Source organism: Lissotriton vulgaris, chromosome 9 (genome assembly GCF_964263255.1).
Source record: "Lissotriton vulgaris chromosome 9, aLisVul1.2, whole genome shotgun sequence".
NCBI classification, from domain to species: Eukaryota; Metazoa; Chordata; class Amphibia; order Caudata; family Salamandridae; genus Lissotriton; species Lissotriton vulgaris.
The window spans coordinates 637,921,008-637,946,081 of NC_141697.1; the positions used below are offsets into that span (position 1 = coordinate 637,921,008).

General features: G+C 45.5%; 1 protein-coding gene across 2 annotated transcripts in view; it reads left to right on the forward strand.

Moving 5' to 3' along the window:
• The window catches only part of LOC147692007 (transmembrane protein 272-like), a 274,212-nt gene that overhangs the window by 235,925 nt on the left and 13,213 nt on the right, over positions 1 to 25,074 (forward strand). For both annotated transcript variants that reach the window (XM_086938300.1, XM_086938299.1), the window contains exon 5: positions 1,176 to 1,235. In XM_086938300.1, coding sequence (XP_086794426.1) covers positions 1,176 to 1,235 — 60 coding nt within the window. The remainder of the gene's footprint in view (positions 1 to 1,175; positions 1,236 to 25,074) is intronic.

Sequence of the window (25,074 nt, forward strand, 5' to 3'; positions counted from 1 at the left end):
ATTCCACCAACCTGCTAGATACCTGCACTCCTCTTCCCTCTCTCTCCCACACCCCCTACATCTGGCACAGCCACAGCTCATTCTCCTACATCACTGCCAAGACCTGGAACGACCCCCCCACTTCAGCTCCGCAGAGCCCCCTCGCTGGCAGGCTTCAAAAAAGGACTCAAGCACTGGTTCTTCGACGGAGACACGGCGCCCAGATACCCCTAAGGGTGACAGTGTTGCGCTTTACAAATGGTGCTTGTTTTATTGATTGAATGACTCCACGCCACGCCACCATACACCACTCCATTATATGCTACTGCATTCTTCACCACTCCATTCTACGCCATTCCACTCTACACTATTCGACTGTATGCCACTACACTGTACTTCACTTGAATATACTCTGATCCACCGTATGCCGGTGCTCTCACTGTATTCCACTCCACTGTACACTATTAGACTCTGCCACACTCCACTCTGTGCTGCTCCACTCTTCACCACTCCACTGTACACTATTCTACTATACGCCACTCAACTCTGCACCACTGAATGCTATTCCACTCTATAAATTCCAGGGTACATCACTCCACTGTAACAACACTCTACTGAACGCTATTCCACTCTGTGCGTTCCAATGTATGCCACTCTACTCTATGCAATTCCACTGAAAGAAACTTCACTCTATGCCACTCAACACTACACTTGTGGACTCCATGGCACTCCACTCTACCCAACTCCACTGTACGCCACTCCACTGTCCCCCCTTCCACTGTAAGCTATTCCAATTTATGCCACTCTCTTGAATGCCCCTCAAGTGTGCACTACTCCACTTTTGCTACTCCACTGTACACTATTTTAGTGTATGTTAAACTACTGTACACTATTCCACTGTATGCCACTCCACTCTGTGCCACTCAACTGAATGCTACCAAAACCTTGTAATGTATGTATTGTAAAAAGTTTCAAACAGTTCAACGATGCAAGAGGCGGCACTCCTTCCACCGTACTATCATAGTAAATGTAATTGTAAACCATAGCGGAGGCAATCGTGTTCAAATAAATGCACTATGATGGATAGACATGTTTAACCCTTGAGATTATTTTCATCTTCCTCATTCTCCTAATCCCTACCCCCAATGCACTCAATTTCAGCTGCTAACAAGGCCTGTGCTTTGTTTCCCCCACAGGGCGGTCTATAGCCTGCTTGATCATCTTTTGCGGATTAGGTGGCGCCATGATTGCTGTGGGTAAGTTAAGTATTGCCTGTTGATTTGAACATAAAATCTTGGGGTGGGAAACCCTGGGACATTTGCACAAGATCACCAAAAGCCACATATGCGCATGAGAGACAGCCACAATGGCTGGAATTCTGCGCTGATCAACAGTGGCAGATGTCATTTCGAGGTACGGCAAGTATATTGAATATCGGGTTCTAACTGGCTTCCCTATATATACTGACCGTAACGATATGAGTGGCCTGTACAAATTCACATTATTTCCCTCCCCTGGATCTAAGGTTACCGGGGTCCTGTTCATTTTGAGGATGGGGTGATAATAAGAATTAAGAGTTTAGTGGGAATAACCTGCAAAAATCGTACTTACTATGCTGATCTCTGCATGTTTTCTCTAGTATTCCACCCAGTCTTCGCCTACCTTCAGTAGGTGAAATCTATGGGTGGAAACGCACTAACCAACGATTTGTGTTGAATTGAAGAAGGACACTTTAATGTAGGTTGCAAAGTAGTTTAATCCTTAAGCAAGCAGGTACACAACTGACAGGTAGTCAGTCCAGCGTCAACAAGAAACCAGTAGAACACATAGAGGAAAGTGGAACACAGTACAGTACACTCGCTTAACTCTTTAATTCTGATGGGACTAGTAACTCTCATTACATGCGCACTGAAACTAACAGGCCACCCTTAAAGAGGATCAAAGCGGTAGTTGATGTCCTACACTTGCTTTTGTTTCAAATTAACATTTTGTCACTTGATATTGTGACACATCAAACATATTTTCTGTAGAATTCGATGCTGGGTTCAGTGTTTTTTTTTTTAATGAAAATAGAGAGCAATTCTCAAAAAAAATCATCAGTTTGATACTTCATCAAGCGGCTTTTCGTTTGCAGATTACTTCTCCCAAGATTGGGGTTTCACCAGAGAAGGGAATGCCGGTAAACATATATGGTATTGACTGCTGATATGACTCGTGACTGCTTGTCCCCTCGTGAAACTCTCAAGGCGGTCCTCACGTGGCAGGTGTAATCTGTCACTGTTGAATGCGTGCGTCATGACATGGGACGCGGGCCACGCCTTTGAATAAACAAGGACACCGCGTGAGGGCTTGCCGTCAAACCACGGAGGCACGTTTACTCAGTGGGACGTCATGCGATGCCAGCAGAGACGTTTTATGGGATGGACAAAGTGGGCTTCAGCCCTGGGGCCCAGCCTTTTTAGGGGGGAGGCGGTGAAGGGGGAGGAAGGGGGGTGTTCCATGATAGAGCCAGCTGTTTCGCAGAGTCTTCTCCTGATGACCTTGAATATTTCTTATACAGATTGTTTCAAATACTGTTTTCCTATAAAAAAAATTAAATGTGGGTTATGAGTGAAAGTCTATTACAGACATTTTGTAGAACAAACGTTATGTTTATGTTCACTGCAACAGCCATAAAAAAGTTTCTTTTAGACAAAAACAGGACCTCACATATCCGAAAAGGGAGGGTGTAACAGATTATTTGCGTAATATTAGCGAGAAAGCACACATAATTATCCCTGAATATTAGATGTAAGCACATTTAGAATTTGACAGTGGCAGTGCCCTGGCCAAACAGGGCATGAAAAAGTTGAAATTGAATCATAAGTTCAAAGCTGTTTTGCAGGGCCCCCCAAAATGCGATTGGCCCATGGCCCCCAAAATCCTTAAGATGTCCCAGGTTACCAGTGCCTTGTTTAGAGGTTCTTTGGGCAAGATGCAGAATTGCAAACAAAAAGAAGGAAGTTAGAGAGACATAGAGATGTATGAAAGCTGCCTAACCTTGACAGGAGCCTCCTTAGGGTCGTTATTTTTAATGTATCTGCATCACAACACCTGTCATCACTGTCACTTGTGGCTCTGCCTCACCCTAAGAACCATCACAAACTCTACCAATGATAAAATAATCACTTCCTAACCAACTGTCAAGTGACACGAGCAAGAGGACAACCCTCAATTCATTGTGTGTGAACACCTATGCTGCAAAGCCCACCAGGCAAGGGCATAGCAAAGCAGTGAGATTCAGGGGTGGTGACTCTTACATTTCCCAACTAAACAAGTGGAGAAAAAAAAGACACAGGGTCCTCAAACCCAACTACCAAGCCAATAATGCATATATCTGGTATCTGGTGGGGTGTGTCACACCCCAGACAGTTACCCTGAAGCTACATCCCTGCCACCAGGCTTGTCATCTGAAGGGTCAGGCCTTCTCACCAACATGTAAGGAGGAAACGTGAATGCTTACAACTGTTGAGATGCCTTAAAGCATCTTTGTGTCTAATCAAGAAAATAACAGATTTGATCCCTACTGTCATGCTCCATTCATAACCAGAGTGAGACCCCAATTTCCAGTGCTTCATTACATAGCTCTACAGTTTGACCAGAGGACTTAACATAGCCTTTTGCACAGGCCTTCACTGAGATAAGGTTTTGTGTCATGGTGAAGACAGAGAAGGTCATTTAAAGTTTATCAGGTGCCCTTTCATCACTCTGGATCAGTAGACCCCATGGCATCCATTCCTATGGTGAAGGACTTCTGACCATATTGAGAGATGCCTTCCTGCTCAGTAAGGGGAGCGTGGGCGGGGGGATTCATTACTTGCTTCATAGCAACATCCGGGGTGGCTTGGTCTCTGAAGCTAGAGAAGTTGGCCGCGTGAGCACCAAGTTGCTTTAACCCTGATCTACAAACTGCTTTGTTTCTCTACTGGGATTTCAATCAGCATTTTGAGGCCATTTGAATTGTTTTCACTAATTTCCTAACAGTCCTGAACAATAAAATTGTATCTTAGAAGGACAACCGCCAGTAGAGCAGGCCTTCCAATGTACATTGGCCAACAACCCTGCTGTGGATGGGCCAACGGCCAAAGTCTTTTGTGGCAGAGCTAGCTGAGCCATCTCTACCAGTAACTGGCTCTTTTCCCGCTTCTAAATAAGTCTCAAAACCCCTAGTTTTTAGGGTCAGGAGCCTCACTGTAGGCCCGCTTAGCTCCAGGTGTGTAGCTTAGCCAAATAGATGCAGGAGGTGTGAAACAGAGTTTTCTCAATCATCACTGGCATTACAATGGCAAAATGGATGGACATAGTCTTACAATAAAAATGCTAGTCTGCACCACATAGGAGCCATCCAGTCTTTTCTTTATTCTTTTCATGTTGTGTGTGTAGGCTGACTGCAGACACTTTTAGCCCAACTAAAGGCCTCTGAACCCAACTACACACACCAAAATCAATGTATTAGGGAGGTTTTACACCCCAAACACACCCATGGAACTATGCCCCTGCTTAGCTCTCCTACCTCACATCCCAATCACAATCCACAAATTCTTGCGACTGAGCCTTTATGCAATGCCTTAGTATGCGGTCTCAATTGCACCAAGCTGATATTCTTTGCTTAAAGATTAGCTACACCCTTTACCTTGACATCCCACCTTTTACTCTAGGCTGCCCTGAATAAAAACAAACAAATCTTGTTTCTGACCTGAAAACAAGATGGATCCCAATGGGGCTGGGTCCTAGGAGCAGACTGCGCTTAAACGGCTGTGTTCAAAATGGACGGTTGTCAACCCTGCACAGGAGCCCATACTTCAGTGGTGTACCACAAAATGATGTCCCCTGCAGAATGTTGTGTGGGGCCCTGAGTCTTCTATATACAGTTACATGGAAATATAGAAGTGCTGATACTCACTATCCATAGTACCGGTTTGCTCCTGAGGGGCGCGGGTACTCTCCTATTAAATGTATTGCATCAGTGTTGAGAAGTGCAGGTTTGAAGTTAATTAAACCCCTTTCAAATTAAACTAAGTACCGGACGAAACCTGCCATTTTAAAGCAATGCATATGTGGCACAGATACTCATAGGTATAAGGCTGACTGGATGTCCACCTGCTGAAGAGGCCTACTTTGCACCCCTACCATAACGTGCACTCCTATCCCCTCACACTGCAAAAACGTTTCCCTTTCGAATATAAGGCTTTCCTGCGGCCATCCTATGCAGTTTCCCCTCTCTCTTCTGTGTATGTCTAAAGGTTGTCTATTGAATGGGAAACAGTGCCCAGTTCTCCCCTGATGCCATTGCGGCCCTGGTGTTCCACCTCCTGTTCTGTTGGCATGTTCTGCCAGTGCAGCCGGCTTCTCAAATAGATGGTTCCCAAAACATTTTGAAGTCGCGTTAATTATGCACACAAAGGCGATAGACTGTTAGAAGACCAACCTCCTTTTTTTACACAAAAGAGAACCATTTGATTCCCTTTCCATCCCATCTGGTGCAAGCTGTTTTTGTATATTGGTCTGTTTTTGTGGGCGATATGCCTAGAGATGCTTAACTTCGCAGCTACAAAAACACAACCTAATTTGTGTTGTAGATGAACATATTTATCTGAACAGAGATGGCCTCCCATTGCCTCTAATAATTTATATGCTACTAACGCTGCAAGGAAAAAGAAGAAACATGTCAATAAAAATCAACAAGAGTCAGAGGCAGTGAATCTGGGTGCAGTTATGGTGCTGCCCTTGAACCCAATAAAGTTGGGCTGGTGATCCTGTCCTGAGGCCTGGATGTGCTCTTAAACTAGAAAAGCTATAAACTCGCCTTCCTGCACCATATGCTGCTGCCCAGGGAGTAGTATTTACAACAAGGGGTGGTGAGGGACAGAGTCTCTGAATTAAACAGAAAACTCTCACCCAGTCAAGAGATCAGGGCTAGATCCAACACCGTTTTTTAGCTCACTGCACCATCCCAGTTTCAGAACCTGGCTGTATGCAAATTAGTCTGTTCCTGTCCCAGTGCATGATGGGAACAGGGCAAACCAAACTACAAAAGCCAATTCTTACACTGGGAAGGAAACAAGCTCCCGGGGACCGGTTTCTGGCATTACAGCCGTCTTCGGCCCGGTTTGCTTGAATCCTGATGGTGCAATGAGCAAGGGACTCATGTCTGAGTATACCCTTCCACTCTTAGGGTGGACAAAAATATTTACAACAAGGGGTGGTGAGGGACAGAGTCTCTGAATTAAACAGAAAACTCTCACCCAGTCAAGATATCAGGGCTAGATCCAACACCGTTTTTTAGCTCACTGCACCATCCCAGTTTCAGAACCTGGCTGTATGCAAATTAGTCTGTTCCTGTCCCAGTGCATGATGGGAACAGGGCAAACCAAACTACAAAAGCCAATTCTTACACTGGGAAGGAAACAAGCTCCCGGGGACCGGTTTCTGGCATTACAGCCGTCTTCGGCCAGGTTTGCTTGAATCCTGATGGTGCAATGAGCAAGGGACTCATGTCTGAGTATACCCTTCCACGCTTAGGGTGGACAAAAATATTTAAAACAAGGGGTGGTGAGGGACAGAGTCTCTGAATTAAACAGAAAACTCTCACCCAGTTAAGAGATCCGGGCTAGATCCAACACCGTTTTTTAGCTCACTGCACCATCCCAGTTTCAGAACCTGGCTGTATGCAAATTAGTCTGTTCCTGTCCCAGTGCATGATGGGAACAGGGCAAACCAAACTACAAAAGCCACTTCTTACACTGGGAAGGAAACAAGGTCCCGGGGACCGGTTTCTGGCATTACAGCCGTCTTCGGCCCGGTTTGCTTGAATCCTGATGGTGCAATGAGCAAGGGACTCATGTCTGAGTATACCCTTCCACGCTTAGGGTGGACAAAAATATTTACAACAAGGGGTGGTGAGGGACAGAGTCTCTGAATTAAACAGAAAACTCTCACCCAGTCAAGAGATCAGGGCTAGATCCAACACCGTTTTTTAGCTCACTGCACCATCCCAGTTTCAGAACCTGGCTGTATGCAAATTAGTCTGTTCCTGTCCCAGTGCATGATGGGAACAGGGCAAACCAAACTACAAAAGCCAATTCTTACACTGGGAAGGAAACAAGCTCCCGGGGACCGGTTTCTGGCATTACAGCCGTCTTCGGCCCGGTTTGCTTGAATCCTGATGGTGCAATGAGCAAGGGACTCATGTCTGAGTATACCCTTCCACGCTTAGGGTGGACAAAAACATTTACAACAAGGGGTGGTGAGGGACAGAGTCTCTGAATTAAACAGAAAACTCTCACCCAGTCAAGAGATCAGGGCTAGATCCAACACCGTTTTTTAGCTCACTGCACCATCCCAGTTTCAGAACCTGGCTGTATGCAAATTAGTCTGTTCCTGTCCCAGTGCATGATGGGAACAGGGCAAACCAAACTACAAAAGCCAATTCTTACACTGGGAAGGAAACAAGCTCCCGGGGACCGGTTTCTGGCATTACAGCCGTCTTCGGCCCGGTTTGCTTGAATCCTGATGGTGCAATGAGCAAGGGACTCATGTCTGAGTATACCCTTCCACGATTAGGGTGGACAAAAATATTTACAACAAGGGGTGGTGAGGGACAGAGTCTCTGAATTAAACAGAAAACTCTCACCCAGTCAAGAGATCAGGGCTAGATCCAACACCGTTTTTTAGCTCACTGCACCATCCCAGTTTCAGAACCTGGCTGTATGCAAATTAGTCTGTTCCTGTCCCAGTGCATGATGGGAACAGGGCAAACCAAACTACAAAAGCCAATTCTTACACTGGGAAGGAAACAAGCTCCCGGGGACCGGTTTCTGGCATTACAGCCGTCTTCGGCCCGGTTTGCTTGAATCCTGATGGTGCAATGAGCAAGGGACTCATGTCTGAGTATACCCTTCCACGCTTAGGGTGGACAAAAATATTTACAACAAGGGGTGGTGAGGGACAGAGTCTCTGAATTAAACAGAAAACTCTCACCCAGTCAAGAGATCAGGGCTAGATCCAACACCTTTTTTTAGCTCACTGCACCATCCCAGTTTCAGAACCTGGCTGTATGCAAATTAGTCTGTTCCTGTCCCAGTGCATGATGGGAACAGGGCAAACCAAACTACAAAAGCCTATTCTTACACTGGGAAGGAAACAAGCTCCCGGGGACCGGTTTCTGGCATTACAGCCGTCTTCGGCCCGGTTTGCTTGAATCCTGATGGTGCAATGAGCAAGGGAGTCATGTCTGAGTATACCTTTCCACGCTTAGGGTGGACAAAAATATTTAAAACAAGGGGTGGTGAGGGACAGAGTCTCTGAATTAAACAGAAAACTCTCACCCAGTCAAGAGATCAGGGCTAGATCCAACACCGTTTTTTAGCTCACTGCACCATCCCAGTTTCAGAACCTGGCTGTATGCAAATTAGTCTGTTCCTGTCCCAGTGCATGATGGGAACAGGGCAAACCAAACTACAAAAGCCAATTCTTACACTGGGAAAGAAACAAGCTCCCGTGGACCGGTTTCTGGCATTACAGCCGTCTTCGGCCCGGTTTGCTTGAATCCTGATGGTGCAATGAGCAAGGGACTCATGTCTGAGTATACCCTTCCACGCTTAGGGTGGACAAAAATATTTACAACAATGGGTGGTGAGGGACAGAGTCTCTGAATTAAACAGAAAACTCTCACCCAGTCAAGAGATCAGGGCTAGATCCAACACCGTTTTTTAGCTCACTGCACCATCCCAGTTTCAGAACCTGGCTGTATGCAAATTAGTCTGTTCCTGTCCCAGTGCATGACGGGAACAGGGCAAACCAAACTACAAAAGCCAATTCTTACACTGGGAAGGAAACAAGCTCCCGGGGACCGGTTTCTGGCATTACAGCCGTCTTCGGCCCGGTTTGCTTGAATCCTGATGGTGCAATGAGCAAGGGACTCATGTCTGAGTATACCCTTCCACGCTTAGGGTGGACAAAAATATTTACAACAAGGGGTGGTGAGGGACAGAGTCTCTGAATTAAACAGAAAACTCTCACCCAGTCAAGAGATCAGGGCTAGATCCAACACCGTTTTTTAGCTCACTGCACCATCCCAGTTTCAGAACCTGGCTGTATGCAAATTAGTCTGTTCCTGTCCCAGTGCATGATGGGAACAGAGCAAACTAAACTACAAAAGCCAATTCTTACACTGGGAAGGAAACAAGCTCCCGGGGACCGGTTTCTGGCATTACAGCCGTCTTCGGCCCGGTTTGCTTGAATCCTGATGGTGCAATGAGCAAGGGACTCATGTCTGAGTATACCCTTCCACGCTTAGGGTGGACAAAAATATTTACAACAAGGGGTGGTGAGGGACAGAGTCTCTGAATTAAACAGAAAACTCTCACCCAGTCAAGAGATCAGGGCTAGATCCAACACCGGTTTTTAGCTCACTGCACCATCCCAGTTTCAGAACCTGGCTGTATGCAAATTAGTCTGTTCCTGTCCCAGTGCATGATGGGAACAGGGCAAACCAAACTACAAAAGCCAATTCTTACACTGGGAAGGAAACAAGCTCCCGGGGACCGGTTTCTGGCATTACAGCCGTCTTCGGCCCGGTTTGCTTGAATCCTGATGGTGCAATGAGCAAGGGACTCATGTCTGAGTATACCCTTCCACGCTTAGGGTGGACAAAAATATTTACAACAAGGGGTGGTGAGGGACAGAGTCTCTGAATTAAACAGAAAACTCTCACCCAGTCAAGAGATCAGGGCTAGATCCAACACCGTTTTTTAGCTCACTGCACTATCCCAGTTTCAGAACCTGGCTGTATGCAAATTAGTCTGTTCCTGTCCCAGTGCATGATGGGAACAGGGCAAACCAAACTACAAAAGCCAATTCTTACACTGGGAAGGAAACAAGCTCCCGGGGACCGGTTTCTGGCATTACAGCCGTCTTCGGCCCGGTTTGCTTGAATCCTGATGGTGCAATGAGCAAGGGACTCATGTCTGAGTATACCCTTCCACGCTTAGGGTGGACAAAAATATTTACAACAAGGGGTGGTGAGGGACAGAGTCTCTGAATTAAACAGAAAACTCTCACCCAGTCAAGAGATCAGGGCTAGATCCAACACCGTTTTTTAGCTCACTGCACCATCCCAGTTTCAGAACCTGGCTGTATGAAAATTAGTCTGTTCCTGTCCCAGTGCATGATGGGAACAGGGCAAACCAAACTAGAAAAGCCAATTCTTACACTGGGAAGGAAACAAGCTCTCGTGGACCGGTTTCTGGCATTACAGCCATCTTCGGCCCGTTTTGCTTGAACCTGATGGTGCAATGAGCAAGGGACTCATGTCTGAGTATACCCTTCCACGCTTAGGGTGGACAAAAATATTTACAACAAGGGGTGGTGAGGGACAGAATCTCTGAATTAAACAGAAAACTCTCACCCAGTCAAGAGATCAGGGCTAGATCCAACACCGTTTTTTAGCTCACTGCACCATCCCAGTTTCAGAACCTGGCTGTATGCAAATTAGTCTGTTCCTGTCCCAGTGCATGATGGAAACAGGGCAAACCAAACTTCAAAAGCCAATTCTTACACTGGGAAGGAAACAAGCTCCCGGGGACCGGTTTCTGGCATTACAGCCGTCTTCGGCCCGGTTTGCTTGAATCCTGATGGTGCAATGAGCAAGGGACTCATGTCTGAGTATACCCTTCCACGCTTAGGGTGGACAAAAATATTTACAACAAGGGGTGGTGAGGGACAGAGTCTCTGAATTAAAGAGAAAACTCTCACCCAGTCAAGAGATCAGGGCTAGACCCAACACCGTTTTTTAGCTCACTGCACCATCCCAGTTTCAGAACCTGGCTGTATGCAAATTAGTCTGTTCCTGTCCCAGTGCATGATGGGAACAGGGCAAACCAAACTACAAAAGCCAATTCTTACACTGGGAAGGAAACAAGCTCCCGGGGACCGGTTTCTGGCATTACAGCCGTCTTCGGCCCAGTTTGCTTGAATCCTGATGGTGCAATGAGCAAGGGACTCATGTCTGAGTATACCCTTCCACGCTTAGGGTGGACAAAAATATTTACAACAAGGGGTGGTGAGGGACAGAGTCTCTGAATTAAACAGAAAACTCTCACCCAGTCAAGAGATCAGGGCTAGATTCAACACTGTTTTTTAACTCGCTGCACCATCCCAGTTTCAGAACCTGGCTGTATGCAAATTAGTCTGTTCCTGTCCCAGTGCATGATGGGAACAGGGCAAACCAAACTACAAAAGCCAATTCTTACACTGGGAAGGAAACAAGCTCCCGGGGACCGGTTTCTGGCATTACAGCCGTCTTCGGCCCGGTTTGCTTGAATCCTGATGGTGCAATGAGCAAGGGACTCATGTCTGAGTATACCCTTCCACGCTTAGGGTGGACAAAAATATTTACAACAAGGGGTGGTGAGGGACAGAGTCTCTGAATTAAACAGAAAACTCTCACCCAGTCAAGAGATCAGGGCTAGATCCAACACCGTTTTTTAGCTCACTGCACTATCCCAGTTTCAGAACCTGGCTGTATGCAAATTAGTCTGTTCCTGTCCCAGTGCATGATGGGAACAGGGCAAACCAAACTACAAAAGCCAATTCTTACACTGGGAAGGAAACAAGCTCCCGGGGACCGGTTTCTGGCATTACAGCCGTCTCCGGCCCGGTTTGCTTGAATCCTGATGGTGCAATGAGCAAGGGACTCATGTCTGAGTATACCCTTCCACGCTTAGGGTGGACAAAAATATTTACAACAAGGGGTGGTGAGGGACAGAGTCTCTGAATTAAACAGAAAACTCTCACCCAGTCAAGAGATCAGGGCTAGATCCAACACCGTTTTTTAGCTCACTGCACCATCCCAGTTTCAGAACCTGGCTGTATGCAAATTAGTCTGTTCCTGTCCCAGTGCATGATGGGAACAGGGCAAACCAAACTAGAAAAGCCAATTCTTACACTGGGAAGGAAACAAGCTCTCGTGGACCGGTTTCTGGCATTACAGCCATCTTCGGCCCGTTTTGCTTGAACCTGATGGTGCAATGAGCAAGGGACTCATGTCTGAGTATACCCTTCCACGCTTAGGGTGGACAAAAATATTTACAACAAGGGGTGGTGAGGGACAGAATCTCTGAATTAAACAGAAAACTCTCACCCAGTCAAGAGATCAGGGCTAGAACCAACACCGTTTTTTAGCTCACTGCACCATCCCAGTTTCAGAACCTGGCTGTATGCAAATTAGTCTGTTCCTGTCCCAGTGCATGATGGGAACAGGGCAAACCAAACTACAAAAGCCAATTCTTACACTGGGAAGGAAACAAGCTCCCGGGGACCGGTTTCTGGCATTACAGCCGTCTTCGGCCCGGTTTGCTTGAATCCTGATGGTGCAATGAGCAAGGGACTCATGTCTGAGTATACCCTTCCACGCTTAGGGTGGGCAAAAATATTTACAACAAGGGGTGGTGAGGGACAGAGTCTCTGAATTAAACAGAAAACTCTCACCCAGTCAAGAGATCAGGGCTAGATTCAACACCGTTTTTTAACTCGCTGCACCATCCCAGTTTCAGAACCTGGCTGTATGCAAATTAGTCTGTTCCTGTCCCAGTGCATGATGGGAACAGGGCAAACCAAACTACAAAAGCCAATTCTTACACTGGGAAGGAAACAAGCTCCCGGGGACCGGTTTCTGGCATTACAGCCGTCTTCGGCCCGGTTTGCTTGAATCCTGATGGTGCAATGAGCAAGGGACTCATGTCTGAGTATACCCTTCCACGCTTAGGGTGGACAAAAATATTTACAACAAGGGGTGGTGAGGGACAGAGTCTCTGAATTAAACAGAAAACTCTCACCCAGTCAAGAGATCAGGGCTAGATCCAACACCGTTTTTTAGCTCACTGCACCATCCCAGTTTCAGAACCTGGCTGTATGCAAATTAGTCTGTTCCTGTCCCAGTGAATGATGGGAACAGGGCAAACCAAACTACAAATGCCAATTCTTACACTGGGAAGGAAACAAGCTCCCGGGGACCGGTTTCTGGCATTTCAGCCGTCTTCGGCCCGGTTTGCTTGAATCCTGATGGTGCAATGAGCAAGGGACTCATGTCTGAGTATACCCTTCCACGCTTAGGGTGGACAAAAATATTTACAACAAGGGGTGGTGAGGGACAGAGTCTCTAAATTAAACAGAAAACTCTCACCCAGTCAAGAGATCAGGGCTAGATCCAACACCGTTTTTTAGCTCACTGCACCATCCCAGTTTCAGAACCTGGCTGTATGCAAATTAGTCTGTTCCTGTCCCAGTGCATGATGGGAACAGGGCAAACCAAACTACAAAAGCCAATTCTTACACTGGGAAGGAAACAAGCTCCCGGGGACCGGTTTCTGGCATTACAGCCGTCTTCGGCCCGGTTTGCTTGAATCCTGATGGTGCAATGAGCAAGGGACTCATGTCTGAGTATACCCTTCCACGCTTAGGGTGGACAAAAATATTTACAACAAGGGGTGGTGAGGGACAGAGTCTCTGAATTAAACAGAAAACTCTCACCCAGTCAAGAGATCAGGGCTAGATCCAACACCGTTTTTTAGCTCACTGCACCATCCCAGTTTCAGAACCTGGCTGTATGCAAATTAGTCTGTTCCTGTCCCAGTGCATGATGGGAACAGGGCAAACCAAACTACAAAAGCCAATTCTTACACTGGGAAGGAAACAAGCTCCCGGGGACCGGTTTCTGGCATTACAGCTGTCTTCGGCCCGGTTTGCTTGAATCCTGATGGTGCAATGAGCAAGGGACTCATGTCTGAGTATACCCTTCCACGCTTAGGGTGGACAAAAATATTTACAACAAGGGGTGGTGAGGGACAGAGTCTCTGAATTAAACAGAAAACTCTCACCCAGTCAAGAGATCAGGGCTAGATCCAACACCGTTTTTTAGCTCACTGCACCATCCCAGTTTCAGAACCTGGCTGTATGCAAATTAGTCTGTTCCTGTCCCAGTGCATGATGGGAACAGGGCAAACCAAACTACAAAAGCCAATTCTTACACTGGGAAGGAAACAAGCTCCCGGGGACCGGTTTCTGGCATTTCAGCCGTCTTCGGCCCGGTTTGCTTGAATCCTGATGGTGCAATGAGCAAGGGACTCATGTCTGAGTATACCCTTCCAGTGGTTCCTCTGACATCCTTTCTTGATTTTCCTATATGGCATAATATACACATTTTAAAAAATAATAGACTTTTATTTTGGAAATCTTGGAGTCAACTGGGGTTGATGTGGGTGAACCAATTATACAGTCGGGATTTGATTATGTCCTTTGAGCAAGCTAGCACTGTTTTTGGCTTCCCTTCATGTTTTCGCTCTAAATATTCTCTCCTAACACATGCTATCCAATCTGCCTACTTACAGTACATAGCATCCCCTCTTAGCACCTCTCCTACATCTACCCATGCAGATAAATTACGCTCTTTATTACTTCATGAGTCTAAAGCTTACACTTTATATACATTTTTACACACCCCACCTACTCCAAGAGACAAAACTAAGATAGAATTATTCTGGGAAAAGGAATTAGATATCTCCTGGACTGTGGATTTTTGGGATAAAATATAGCTTAAACTTAGGAAATCATCTAGAGCCGCAAACACGACACAAACACTCTTTTTCCTATATAACAGACTCTTACTATCTCCCCTCGTCCTTAATACATATTGTTCTGACACTTCACCTACATGCTGGTCTTCTTCGTTACCACATGCTGACCTATTCCATCTACTCTTTGCATGTAAATGTGTCCTAGTTTTTTGGGAAAGGGTGTGGTCACAACTCAATTTGATTTTTCAATCTAACCATTCCTTCTCTGTTTTACATATCTTTTTGGGTAGCTTATCTTCTATTTCGGAACATTCCGACACAAATATAAGAATAATTGACCTAATATTAGCAGTAGCCTTCCAGCAAATAACTAAGAATTGGAAGGACTTCACCAAACTTTCATATCAAGAATGGTGGTATGCTGTTTACTACAATCACAGGCTAGGCACCACATTTGTATAGCCGACACATCTGGCATCCAAATGTTTAGATTTGTGGGCACCGATTATATTATTCATGGATACTAGTTCTAAATGCTTTCCCATCTCTACCCCTCTGCAGCATGAAGTTGCTAAACCTCCTTGACTTCCTCTATGTTATTATATGGTTCTATTTATATTTCATACGTATTATAATATTTTATAAATTATGTAATTTTCTCTTTTTTCATCTTACTGTGGTATATGATATAGTTATATTGATTGTTTATGTAATATTAGATTGATTCTTTTATTCTTTGGACACTCCTCCAATCCAACTGATACAGTATGTATAATCTTATTACATTCACTGTTCTTATATTTTATAAACTATTGTAATATTTTATTCTAATACATTTCTTTTTGAACTTAAAAATATGCATCTTCATAAATAAAAACATTTTTGAATGTTAGCACTTAGCAGCCATCTTTTACCCCTAGAAATCACAATTGGGGGAGGATGTGCATTACGGCCAGAGCTGCCACCCTGGTGTAGGGGCAGTGGTGTAACACAGGCCCCCGTGGTGTGGGGGATCCCCAAGCTCCAAGGGCCCCTTCAGCACAGTACTCTGGCCAGAGGTCTCTTGATTGAGTCCGGAGAGGGCCCCTGCACGTACCATGAAGGGGGCCCCCTTCAAGTTTCGTTACACCAGTGATTATGGGTGGTGAAACTTGCAGAGTTTCACCCTGCAAAATTCTGCGGTGTTATGTGAAAACTCTGCAAGATTATACAGAGTTCCATGAATGAGTGGGATATGGCACCGATTTTTAGCATGAGGAGCTCATTCCGAGCGGAAATATCAGTGCAAATAGCACCACGTAGCGCGCCGGAAGTCGTTGTTTCTCAGTTGATTTTGCTGCTGCACGAGTAGATTTTATACTTGAGCGGCAACTTTCTGATCGCGAACGGTCGGGACCGCCCGCAAATGCCCTCATTGTGTCAATCTCGCCGAGTGCCTTTCTAGTGACCAATAATTGCTCTAGAGAGCACCAAAACTTGCTTACTTCGGCAACTTTCCGTTGGTGAGTCGCAAACAAGATAAAACTCTGCCATGCGTTGGTGGCCAAAATTCTGCCAGCACTGCCGGCAGAGCAAAGGTTATCGCCCACCCCTATTCTGAATCTGATGAATCAGGTTTGACTGTTGGTGATGCTCATTATCCTGTGATTCTGGGCATATCTGTTAGTCACACTATGCCAAAAAAAAAAAAAATATGAACATGGCCCTGTTTAATGTTTAATGCATATGAAGTGCCCTGATACTTTCTGGTCGAGTTCACGCTTTATAAAACTGCCAAAAAATAGCACAACCACATCCTGGAAACCACAGTCAACCCAAAAGGTATTGAATCCTCAGATAAATGAGTGAATGCTGAATATACGAACCTTAGGGTTAAACATACGATTTTGGCAGATTTGCTTATTTTATGGAAATTTAAAAAAATTGCAAGGTTTTTACCTGGAAATGTATAAAATCGCTGAATTCTAGGCCTTTATCTGCTTCACAAACCGCCTTTTTGTGCATTATCTGCAGGTGGACGGTCCACTGATTGAGTATTTGGGGATTTCTGCTGTTGTACATACCTTTTTGCTGTTTTTTTTGGCCACATGGGAAACATTTTTTGATGTATATCTATACATTCATTTCCCTCATTGACCAACAAATTTACTTTGAAAGTATGCCAATACTCATATATTGATTATTTATTTTATTTATTTATATAGTAAAGCATTTCATTTCTTTTGTTTTTTTATAAATTTATCAAATACAAAAAAAAAAAAATATATATATATATATGTATATATATATATATATATATATATATATATATATATATATAAAACGCCCATATGATCAGAGGTACATTTCTTTTATAACCATGATTATTGCTTATAAATTTATCAAATACAAAATATATATATATATATATATATATATATATATATATATATATATATATATATATATATATATATATATATATATATATATATATATATATATATATAAAACGTCCTCCTGATAAGTCAACTACATACATCCATTCCAATCATACACACTCACTCATCCACATACATTTGTAACACCACCTCTGTTAGTGGTAAGGAAAGAATTTAGACAGTGAGAAACTAAAAGATAATATTGGTTCTCTTCTTACGGGTCTCAGAACCAGACTTCAATGAGACCCGGCACTGGGTCGACACGCGTTTCAGTTGGAATAACCTTCCTCAGGACCACTTCAGATACAATTAAATCAATTCTCAGGGGACCTATAAATAGAATAACATATCCACTTTACAATACTGGCATACCAAACTAACAAATACAAATTACTATGTACACATGACTATATACTCAGTTTCCGCTTGTCTCGTCATAAATCAATACACATCACCTGCAAGCATAGGTGTGTCACCATAGTATCACTAAAATACGCAAAGGATACCAATAAAAAGACATACAATCTTGATTATCCAGCCCAAATATGCTATGTAAAAAGATTTTTGGATGTACAGAAGTTGCTTTCCTTACACACCTGAAAACACTGGGATGTTTGCCGGCACCTTCTTGCCATAAATACTAAGGACCTAATTTAGAAGTTGGCAGATTAGCCATTGCCCTCAGATAAAATCTTTCTCTGCAAACAAATCATCTGACCTGTCATTCGCATTCAGATATTTTGAGAGCAGTTTTTCGCTACACTGGCCCTCCCTTTGTAGAATTCATTACCAGCAGCCGCGGTCCGTGCAGGTAACAGTGGTGGGGGCGGTGGGGCCGAGTGGGGGGATTTCGAGGGACGATGCAGAGGGAAAATTAAATAAATACTCGGACTGCAGCTGATTACGAGTCACAACTAAGATTCTCCCCAGACACTTGGGGCGTGATTATGATTAAGGTACTGATGTGTGTGGTGATGCCGGGGTTTCTGGAATTTCCATGTCTGACCCGTATCTACACTCATACATCTCAGGTAAACTCCAGGGAATGGGGATAACTATACATCCAGGTATTCCATACAGAATTCCACCTGGTATTTTCTATTCTGTGGGTTTAAACATATTCACCAGAACCTCTGGGCATATGATAAATGTGTGCAGGGACTGTTGTGAAGGGGCTAGAGGCGGGAGTGGAGGTTGGACGAGAGAGGGGGAAGATGTTGCCTGGCTGGGGTAGGGTGGGGGTTAGGTAGGAAGATTACATGCTCACCTATACCTTGGTAGAAGGTCCAGTGGTGACCGAGGAATTGGACTGCACTGCAGTCCATGCTCAGTGCAATTTTACTGCCCCGATTTTTCAACTGCTAAAATTGGGTCTGGTGTGCTCACGCCGGGGAAATTTGTGTGCGGGAGGACTTATAATTGAGCACAGAATAGTGCTTAATTTAAGCCGGTGGTTTCCGGTGCTCGGCAAAATCCCTTAATTGTCAGCACCAGCTCTGGTAACAGTCTACCACATGATGGCGCAGTTTGCCTAATTTCAAGATGAGCACAACAACTGTGTTTATTAAGTTAATATGCATTCAAAATGAATAATACCTACTGCTCACGCCATTATTATACCTTTGGGTGGCCTGGAATAGCCTGAATCGCCAGACTTGCAGAGTGTGATGGTTAGTAGTGGTGATGGCACTGTCATTGGCAGCACTGTCAGGGGCAATAGGTGGTGCATGCTGCAGTGGCTTTTGTAGAAGGGCACTGGTACTTACTTTTTTGGACAAATTAAGCGATTCCACCCACTCAACTCATAATCAGGACCTGTGGGTTAAGGGAAGCCATTTTAATCTGGTTGGTTTTTCTTCAAACATTGCCAGCTGCCACTCTGAACTAGCTTGTACCCTCGTGCCAAGAAGCCTCCCGATGATTGAGGGATTTATCAACCTTTCCCTACTAGAATCTCAGATGTGTTTAAAATATTCATCTATTAGGGTTGAGATTCATATCTCCTTTAATCGACGCTAAGCTTGTCTATACCAATATTAAGTCATAAATGTACACATGATGGTGTCTCAAGCTACAAACTCTACATTAACAGAAGCAACTCGATTAGGTATTTTTTGCTCAGTGATGATCTTCTGCTGCCACCTACTGACATGTTCTTGACATTATCACTGCGGACAGAAGCCTCTGCTTCTGTGGGAATCAAGAGATGCCCGTCTGGTCCATCCGGGTCTCAACCCCAGCAGTAATTATAAACTGACAGTAAAACTGGTTCCTATCGGCCTCTGTTCATATCTTTAAATTTAGAAAGGCAAAATTACTGATTGATAACATTTAAACAGCCATTTTGGTCCATGCACCTCTTTGATGGACCTCAACGAATTCTGGGAAGAAAGCGCGGCAAGTAGAGCATTTCTAATCAGATTCAGAAAAGTTATGTCCTCATCAAGCATCATTTGCAACAATCTGGCGACCGACGCTCTGACCCGTCGTAGCCCAATACTTTATTGTGCTGGGGACATTATGCAGGGCAGTAAACTTGAAGTCACCGGTTTTAATCATGGCAGAGTTGACTCAACCTTTGATCCTTCTAAGTTGATAAAATAAGTTCCATGAAACGTAGGTGGCTACCAATGGCCCCCTCCCGTATCTGGTGCTTACACAATCAACAGCAAAGCCAATGGATTGGGCTTATTTTAGGTGTGTTGTTTTTTGTATGCACTGCTGTGACCGCTGCAGCATTGACCCAGCCACATGCACGAGCGCCTGCATCAATGGACCTAGTAACAGACATCAGTGGCCCCACGCTATGCATGCATAACTGGGGCAGTACATAGCATCAGTGGTCCCTTATGAGGCATGTATCTGTAGTAGGTAACACTCAATCAATCAGGGTTCTTGTAAAGCGCGACTACTCACCCGTTAGGGTCTCAAGGCATTGAGGGGGTGGGGGGTGGATCTGCGGTTCAGTTGAAGAGCTAGGTCTTGAGGTCCTTCCTGAGTTGAGGCAGAGGTTGTGATTGCCTGAGATGTAGAGGCAGGGAGTTACAGGTCTTCGCAGCGAGATAGGAGAAGGATCTTCCTCCAGCCGTGATCTTGCGGATCCGGGGATGGTGGCCAGGGCCAGTGATCCGCAGCCCCACATAGGGCATGCGTCAGTTGGCCTAGTAACAGTGGCGATTGTCATTTAGTTAACTAGCCCCACTCAATGCATGCATGAATGGGCCTGCCAACAGACATCAGTAGTCCCACAATAAGAATACCCCAATGCGCCTCTTAATGGGTTTCCATTGTCCTACTCTGTGTTTACATTATTGCGCCTAGTAACGAGTGGCCTAATGAAACATGTGTCAGTGAACTAAGTAAGGCGCATCAGTGGCCCACCAGTGCATGCATAACTGGGTCCTCGTAATGTGCATCAGTGGACCCATGCAGTATATGCTTCACTGATCGTAGAATCAGTGTCAGTGACATGCGTACATGCTTCAGCGGGCCAAGTAAAGGATCTTAGTTGCCCCCACATTGTATGTATGAATGGGCCTTGTAAGAGGAATCAGTGGCTTCACATAGTGTAGACGTCAAAGGGCCTACTAATAAAAATCAGTAAGCCCAAATAGAGCAAGCATCAGTGGGTCTAGAAACAAGTGGTACAGTCATGCATCCATGAGCTTACTAAGGATGGTAAGTGGCCCAACAGGTGATGGGTAACTGAGCTTATCAGACGACATCAATGGTGTAACACAGTAATTGGTTGCATGAGCTAATATTGATCATTATTCGCCCCAGAGAGTGCATATATCACAGGGCCTTGAGACATACAGTTGTGATGCCACAATAACAATCAATAAGGGACCTAGAAAGGTAAACAGTGTTTACCATGCATGTGTAACAACGGATGCCATAACAGCGCGGTTGTTACATTGACCGTTACAGCAGAATAGTCATTTATACTATTCCAACATCCAGCGCCCCCTAACGCAAGTCATTGTTACGACTTGCATTGTAATGGTTAGCGAAATAACAACGCAGTCGTTGTAACAACCGAGTTTTAATGGCATGCGTTGTAAATGCATGCAAAAAAAGAACACTTATTCACCTAGAAATATTGAAGAGCCTGCTAGGGGTCATCAGTGGTACTATAAAGAGCCTACATCAATGGGCTTAGCAACGTAAATCAGTGTCCCCAGAGAGTGCATGTATAAGGTATGGAACTTCCACAATAAGCAGTCAGCCTAAAGCATCTGCATAAAGTTCTGAACATGAGTAATTGTCCAACTCACTGTTGTTGCACAACCCCTTCTGTAATACAGATGGTGTCGGCTCACATGTACTTTAAGCACAATCTTAACCCCTCCCATGCTGATGACGAGCTCTGCTCATCATCAGCCACGGTGCTCGTGTGCTGATGACGAGCTCAGCTCGTCATGGCCATTAGAACGCTCACACGCGGGGATATTTCCCCTGCTGTGCTGAGCGTTCTAAGGAAACGGGTGTGGCCGTGACGAGCTCAGCTCGTCATCAGCACACGAGCACTGTGCTGCAGGATGAGCTGAGCTCGTCATGAGCACCGGGGCGCTGTGCGCGCCCCCCACCACAGCGGGGGAATAACCCCCGCAGTTAAAGGGTTAATGGGGCGTTCTTCCATTGGCACTGGAGCATGGCCTCACACAGGTAATGGAAATATTTGCCTCTGTGCCATGTTACAGACTCAAGCACAGAGGCAAAGGAGCAGTTGAGGGTGTACAGACTGAGTTTTATGCACCATACTAAGTAAAAGCCTGGACAACCTGGCAGCTTGTCTTGAGAACATCTTCCACTGGATGTGCGAATCACGCCTGAAATTAAACGGAGAGAAATCCGAGATCCTCCTCTTGGGAAACCCACGCAAACTCCCTCCATCCCTCTCTTGGCCACTCTGCATGGGATCACCTCCCACCCCCAAATCAGAAGTCAAGAGCCTTGGTATCTGGTTGGACCAAGAGCTCAACTTTAAAGCCCAGGCCAGAAAAACTACAGGCATATTCTTCGGCCTCATTCAAACAGCGCGGAAGATCCTCCACCTAATCCCCTTCCAATCCAGGAAATTGCTAATGCAGGGGCTGGTGAACTCCAGATTAGATTATGGAAACGCCCTTTATCTAGGGGCCCCTGCATCGGTTATTAACAGACTGCAATACGCCCAAAACGCGGCTGCCAGACTCCTAACCGGGACCAAATCTAGATGCTCCGCCAAACCGGCCCTCAAAAGCCTACACTGGCTCCCGATTAAGGAAAGGATCACCTTGAAAACCCTTTGCATTTCACACAAAATAATGCAAGGCAGAGGCCCGCCGATCCTAAGATCCCTTGTCAAACCCCATCAGTCTAACAGACAACTCAGATCAGACGCCCTCTCCCTGGCCAGCGTCCCCAGAATAAAAAAGGCCCGCTCTGGGGGCGATTGTTCTCCTACAATGCTCCAAAACTGTGGAACTCCCTCCCACTTTCCATCCGAAGAGAACACAACCTACTTGCCTTCCGTAGGCAACTAAAAACATGGCTCTTCCCATAATACTTCACCTCCTCTTCCCCCCCCCTCCGGAACAATAGGTCGATTGACAGCGCTGGGACGCCCCAGGGTAGCTACGCGCTTTATAAATCTGCATTCAAATTCAAAATTCAAATTCATACTGTATGCAGAACACACTCCCCCGGTGTGCGCTATACTGGTGCGCCAGGGGCAGAGCTGGTCAGCAGACAAGTAACTCTCAGAGATAGGATGTGTCTGGGGCAACTCCTCGCGTTATGCAGGGGGCCCGTTCATTTTGTGTTACCGCACTGCTGATCTGTGCACCCTGTTACAGTTAATGTGCTACTTGCAGCACAGCCACAACCTTGTGTATTCCCATGGAGCAGCTCATTAACGAAAGGCGGACCAGATGTTTGAAGCAAATTGTCCTTCTTTCACTGGAGGCAGTAACAGGGTTAGCCTTTAAAAGGGGGACAGATATCCCCCTGTAGGTGGGTGCAGTGAGTGACTACATTGGCCCGCAGGTGGACACCTGCGGGGTCCCAGAGAACCCTTTCTCCACCTGTCAATGGCCACCCTCGGGGCACACCCACTGTGAGACGGCTCTTTGTGGTGCACAGTCAGTGCATACTCCAAGAGCTCAGCTGCCTCTGCTCGGATGTATGTCAGTACAATGCGATCTTTTAGATTGCGGTACTTGACAACGCTGCCATTACAACGCAAGTTGTTACAACGACTCGCGTTGGAGGGCGCGGATTGTGGAATATTATAATTTTATATTCCAACACCAGTCCACGTAAACGTAGGGAAGGTGTTGGAATATAAAATTACAATATTCCTTAACCAACATTGCCATCCAGCGCAAGTCGTAGTAACGACTTGCGTTGTAATGGCAGCGTTGTTAAGGTAGTGCTGTGTAAACACCGCATTGTAAACAATGTTTCCCCTCTGCTCCCATGTCTGTCATATTCTGCAGGCTTAGAGACAAAGTATTTTCACATTTGCCTGGGGCCTCCTTGCAAATGAGGGAACACCCCCTCAGGATTGTGCTAGCTCTACATGGGTACCAATGTTCTTTGTATTGAGTCTGTGGATCCTTCTATAATACGAAAGTGCCACTGGGGAGAGGCAAGTGGGCACACGCCCATTGTGCCCAGGGGCACAAAGCTAAGGGTGCAATTGCAGGGAGCATTAGAAGCAGTTTTCACAGCAGATGCAGTTTATTCTAGAGTGATGTACAGGTTCAAGTTTTAACGCAATTCACAGCAAATTATTGCATGCAAGATGGATACAACATTCAACAACAATTAGTATGCTTCTTCCCTATGGGACTCCATTCAAGAAACAGTGACTTAATCCCTGCATGCAAAGGTTTACCATTTTTGAATCCAGAATTCGAGCATGACCTAGTCAGAGTAGAATAGTCAATAATCCAAGCCATGAGGACAACTACTCCATCACGCAGGTAGTGTTAAAAAGTGTGATCAAAAGTAAAAACCAGCGTTGACCAAAAGTTCTTTAGTGACATGGGAAGGTAAAATAACATAACACTCCACTTATTAGTCTTTGTTATTTCATGCCTTCAGTTGTCTAATTTTCGATGTATTGCAGATTATTCTGAATGTGTAATTCATTCCAAAATGTTATTTGGGATTCTGGCTTTAAAAGCACAATACTAAGGCCCTCCAGTTAGTTTGCTTTAACCCCGCTTGGTTCACTGGTTCTAAATTTTAGGTGATCTGGGACTGCCAGGAGTTCGACCTTTGCCCTTCTAACACTTGACCCGGACATTTGCCGGGATCTGCAGGACACATGTAAGTAACAGCCAGCCGACTCAGCCTTCCATCATCCCGGGGCTGATAAACCTAATACAATTACACCGAGTTATAGTAACAGCTATTACATACTGCACTTAGAAGAGAAATAAGTGTGGTGTGAAATGCTCTGTAAGAACAATCTATTTTTGCTTTTCATTATTGATATCACAAAATGCTCAGAGCTGGTTTTAGGCTGGCAAGTGAAAAACCCCAACAGTAACTTCTCAGTTATGGCATGTCCCAAGCTGGCAGTGGCATGCCACCCTCTGTGATATGCCCGTGCAGGTGTGTAGGGTTCCTAAGAAGGTGAGTAGGTGGACTGACACCTGGAAAATACCTTAGCCGGATCCACTGAGCCTGCGAGCTTTCTGTGGTTGCATGCTTATTGTCATGCTGTGCAGGCGTCAGCAAGCTGATCCAATGGGGAATAAGGAAAGAAACTCTGGACACCAATGTATGTTTCATGACAGTTGCACTATTGTCCATCACTTGCTTAGACATTTTCTCAAGAACTATAAGAACTAAGTGCCCCATCAGGATGGCGGGCGGACTTCAGTCTGGCCGCCACCCTAGAGGTGCTGGGACTGGCCGCTAGGGGTGCAGCGGTCCCGCACCACCAATTAGGATTGAATCGTCACCCTGGCCGCCGCGGTACCCCCGCCATGGTAATATGGCGGGCGCTAAATGTGGTTGTGATGGCGGGCGGATCACCACCGCTGACCGGGCGGTGGCGATCCGCT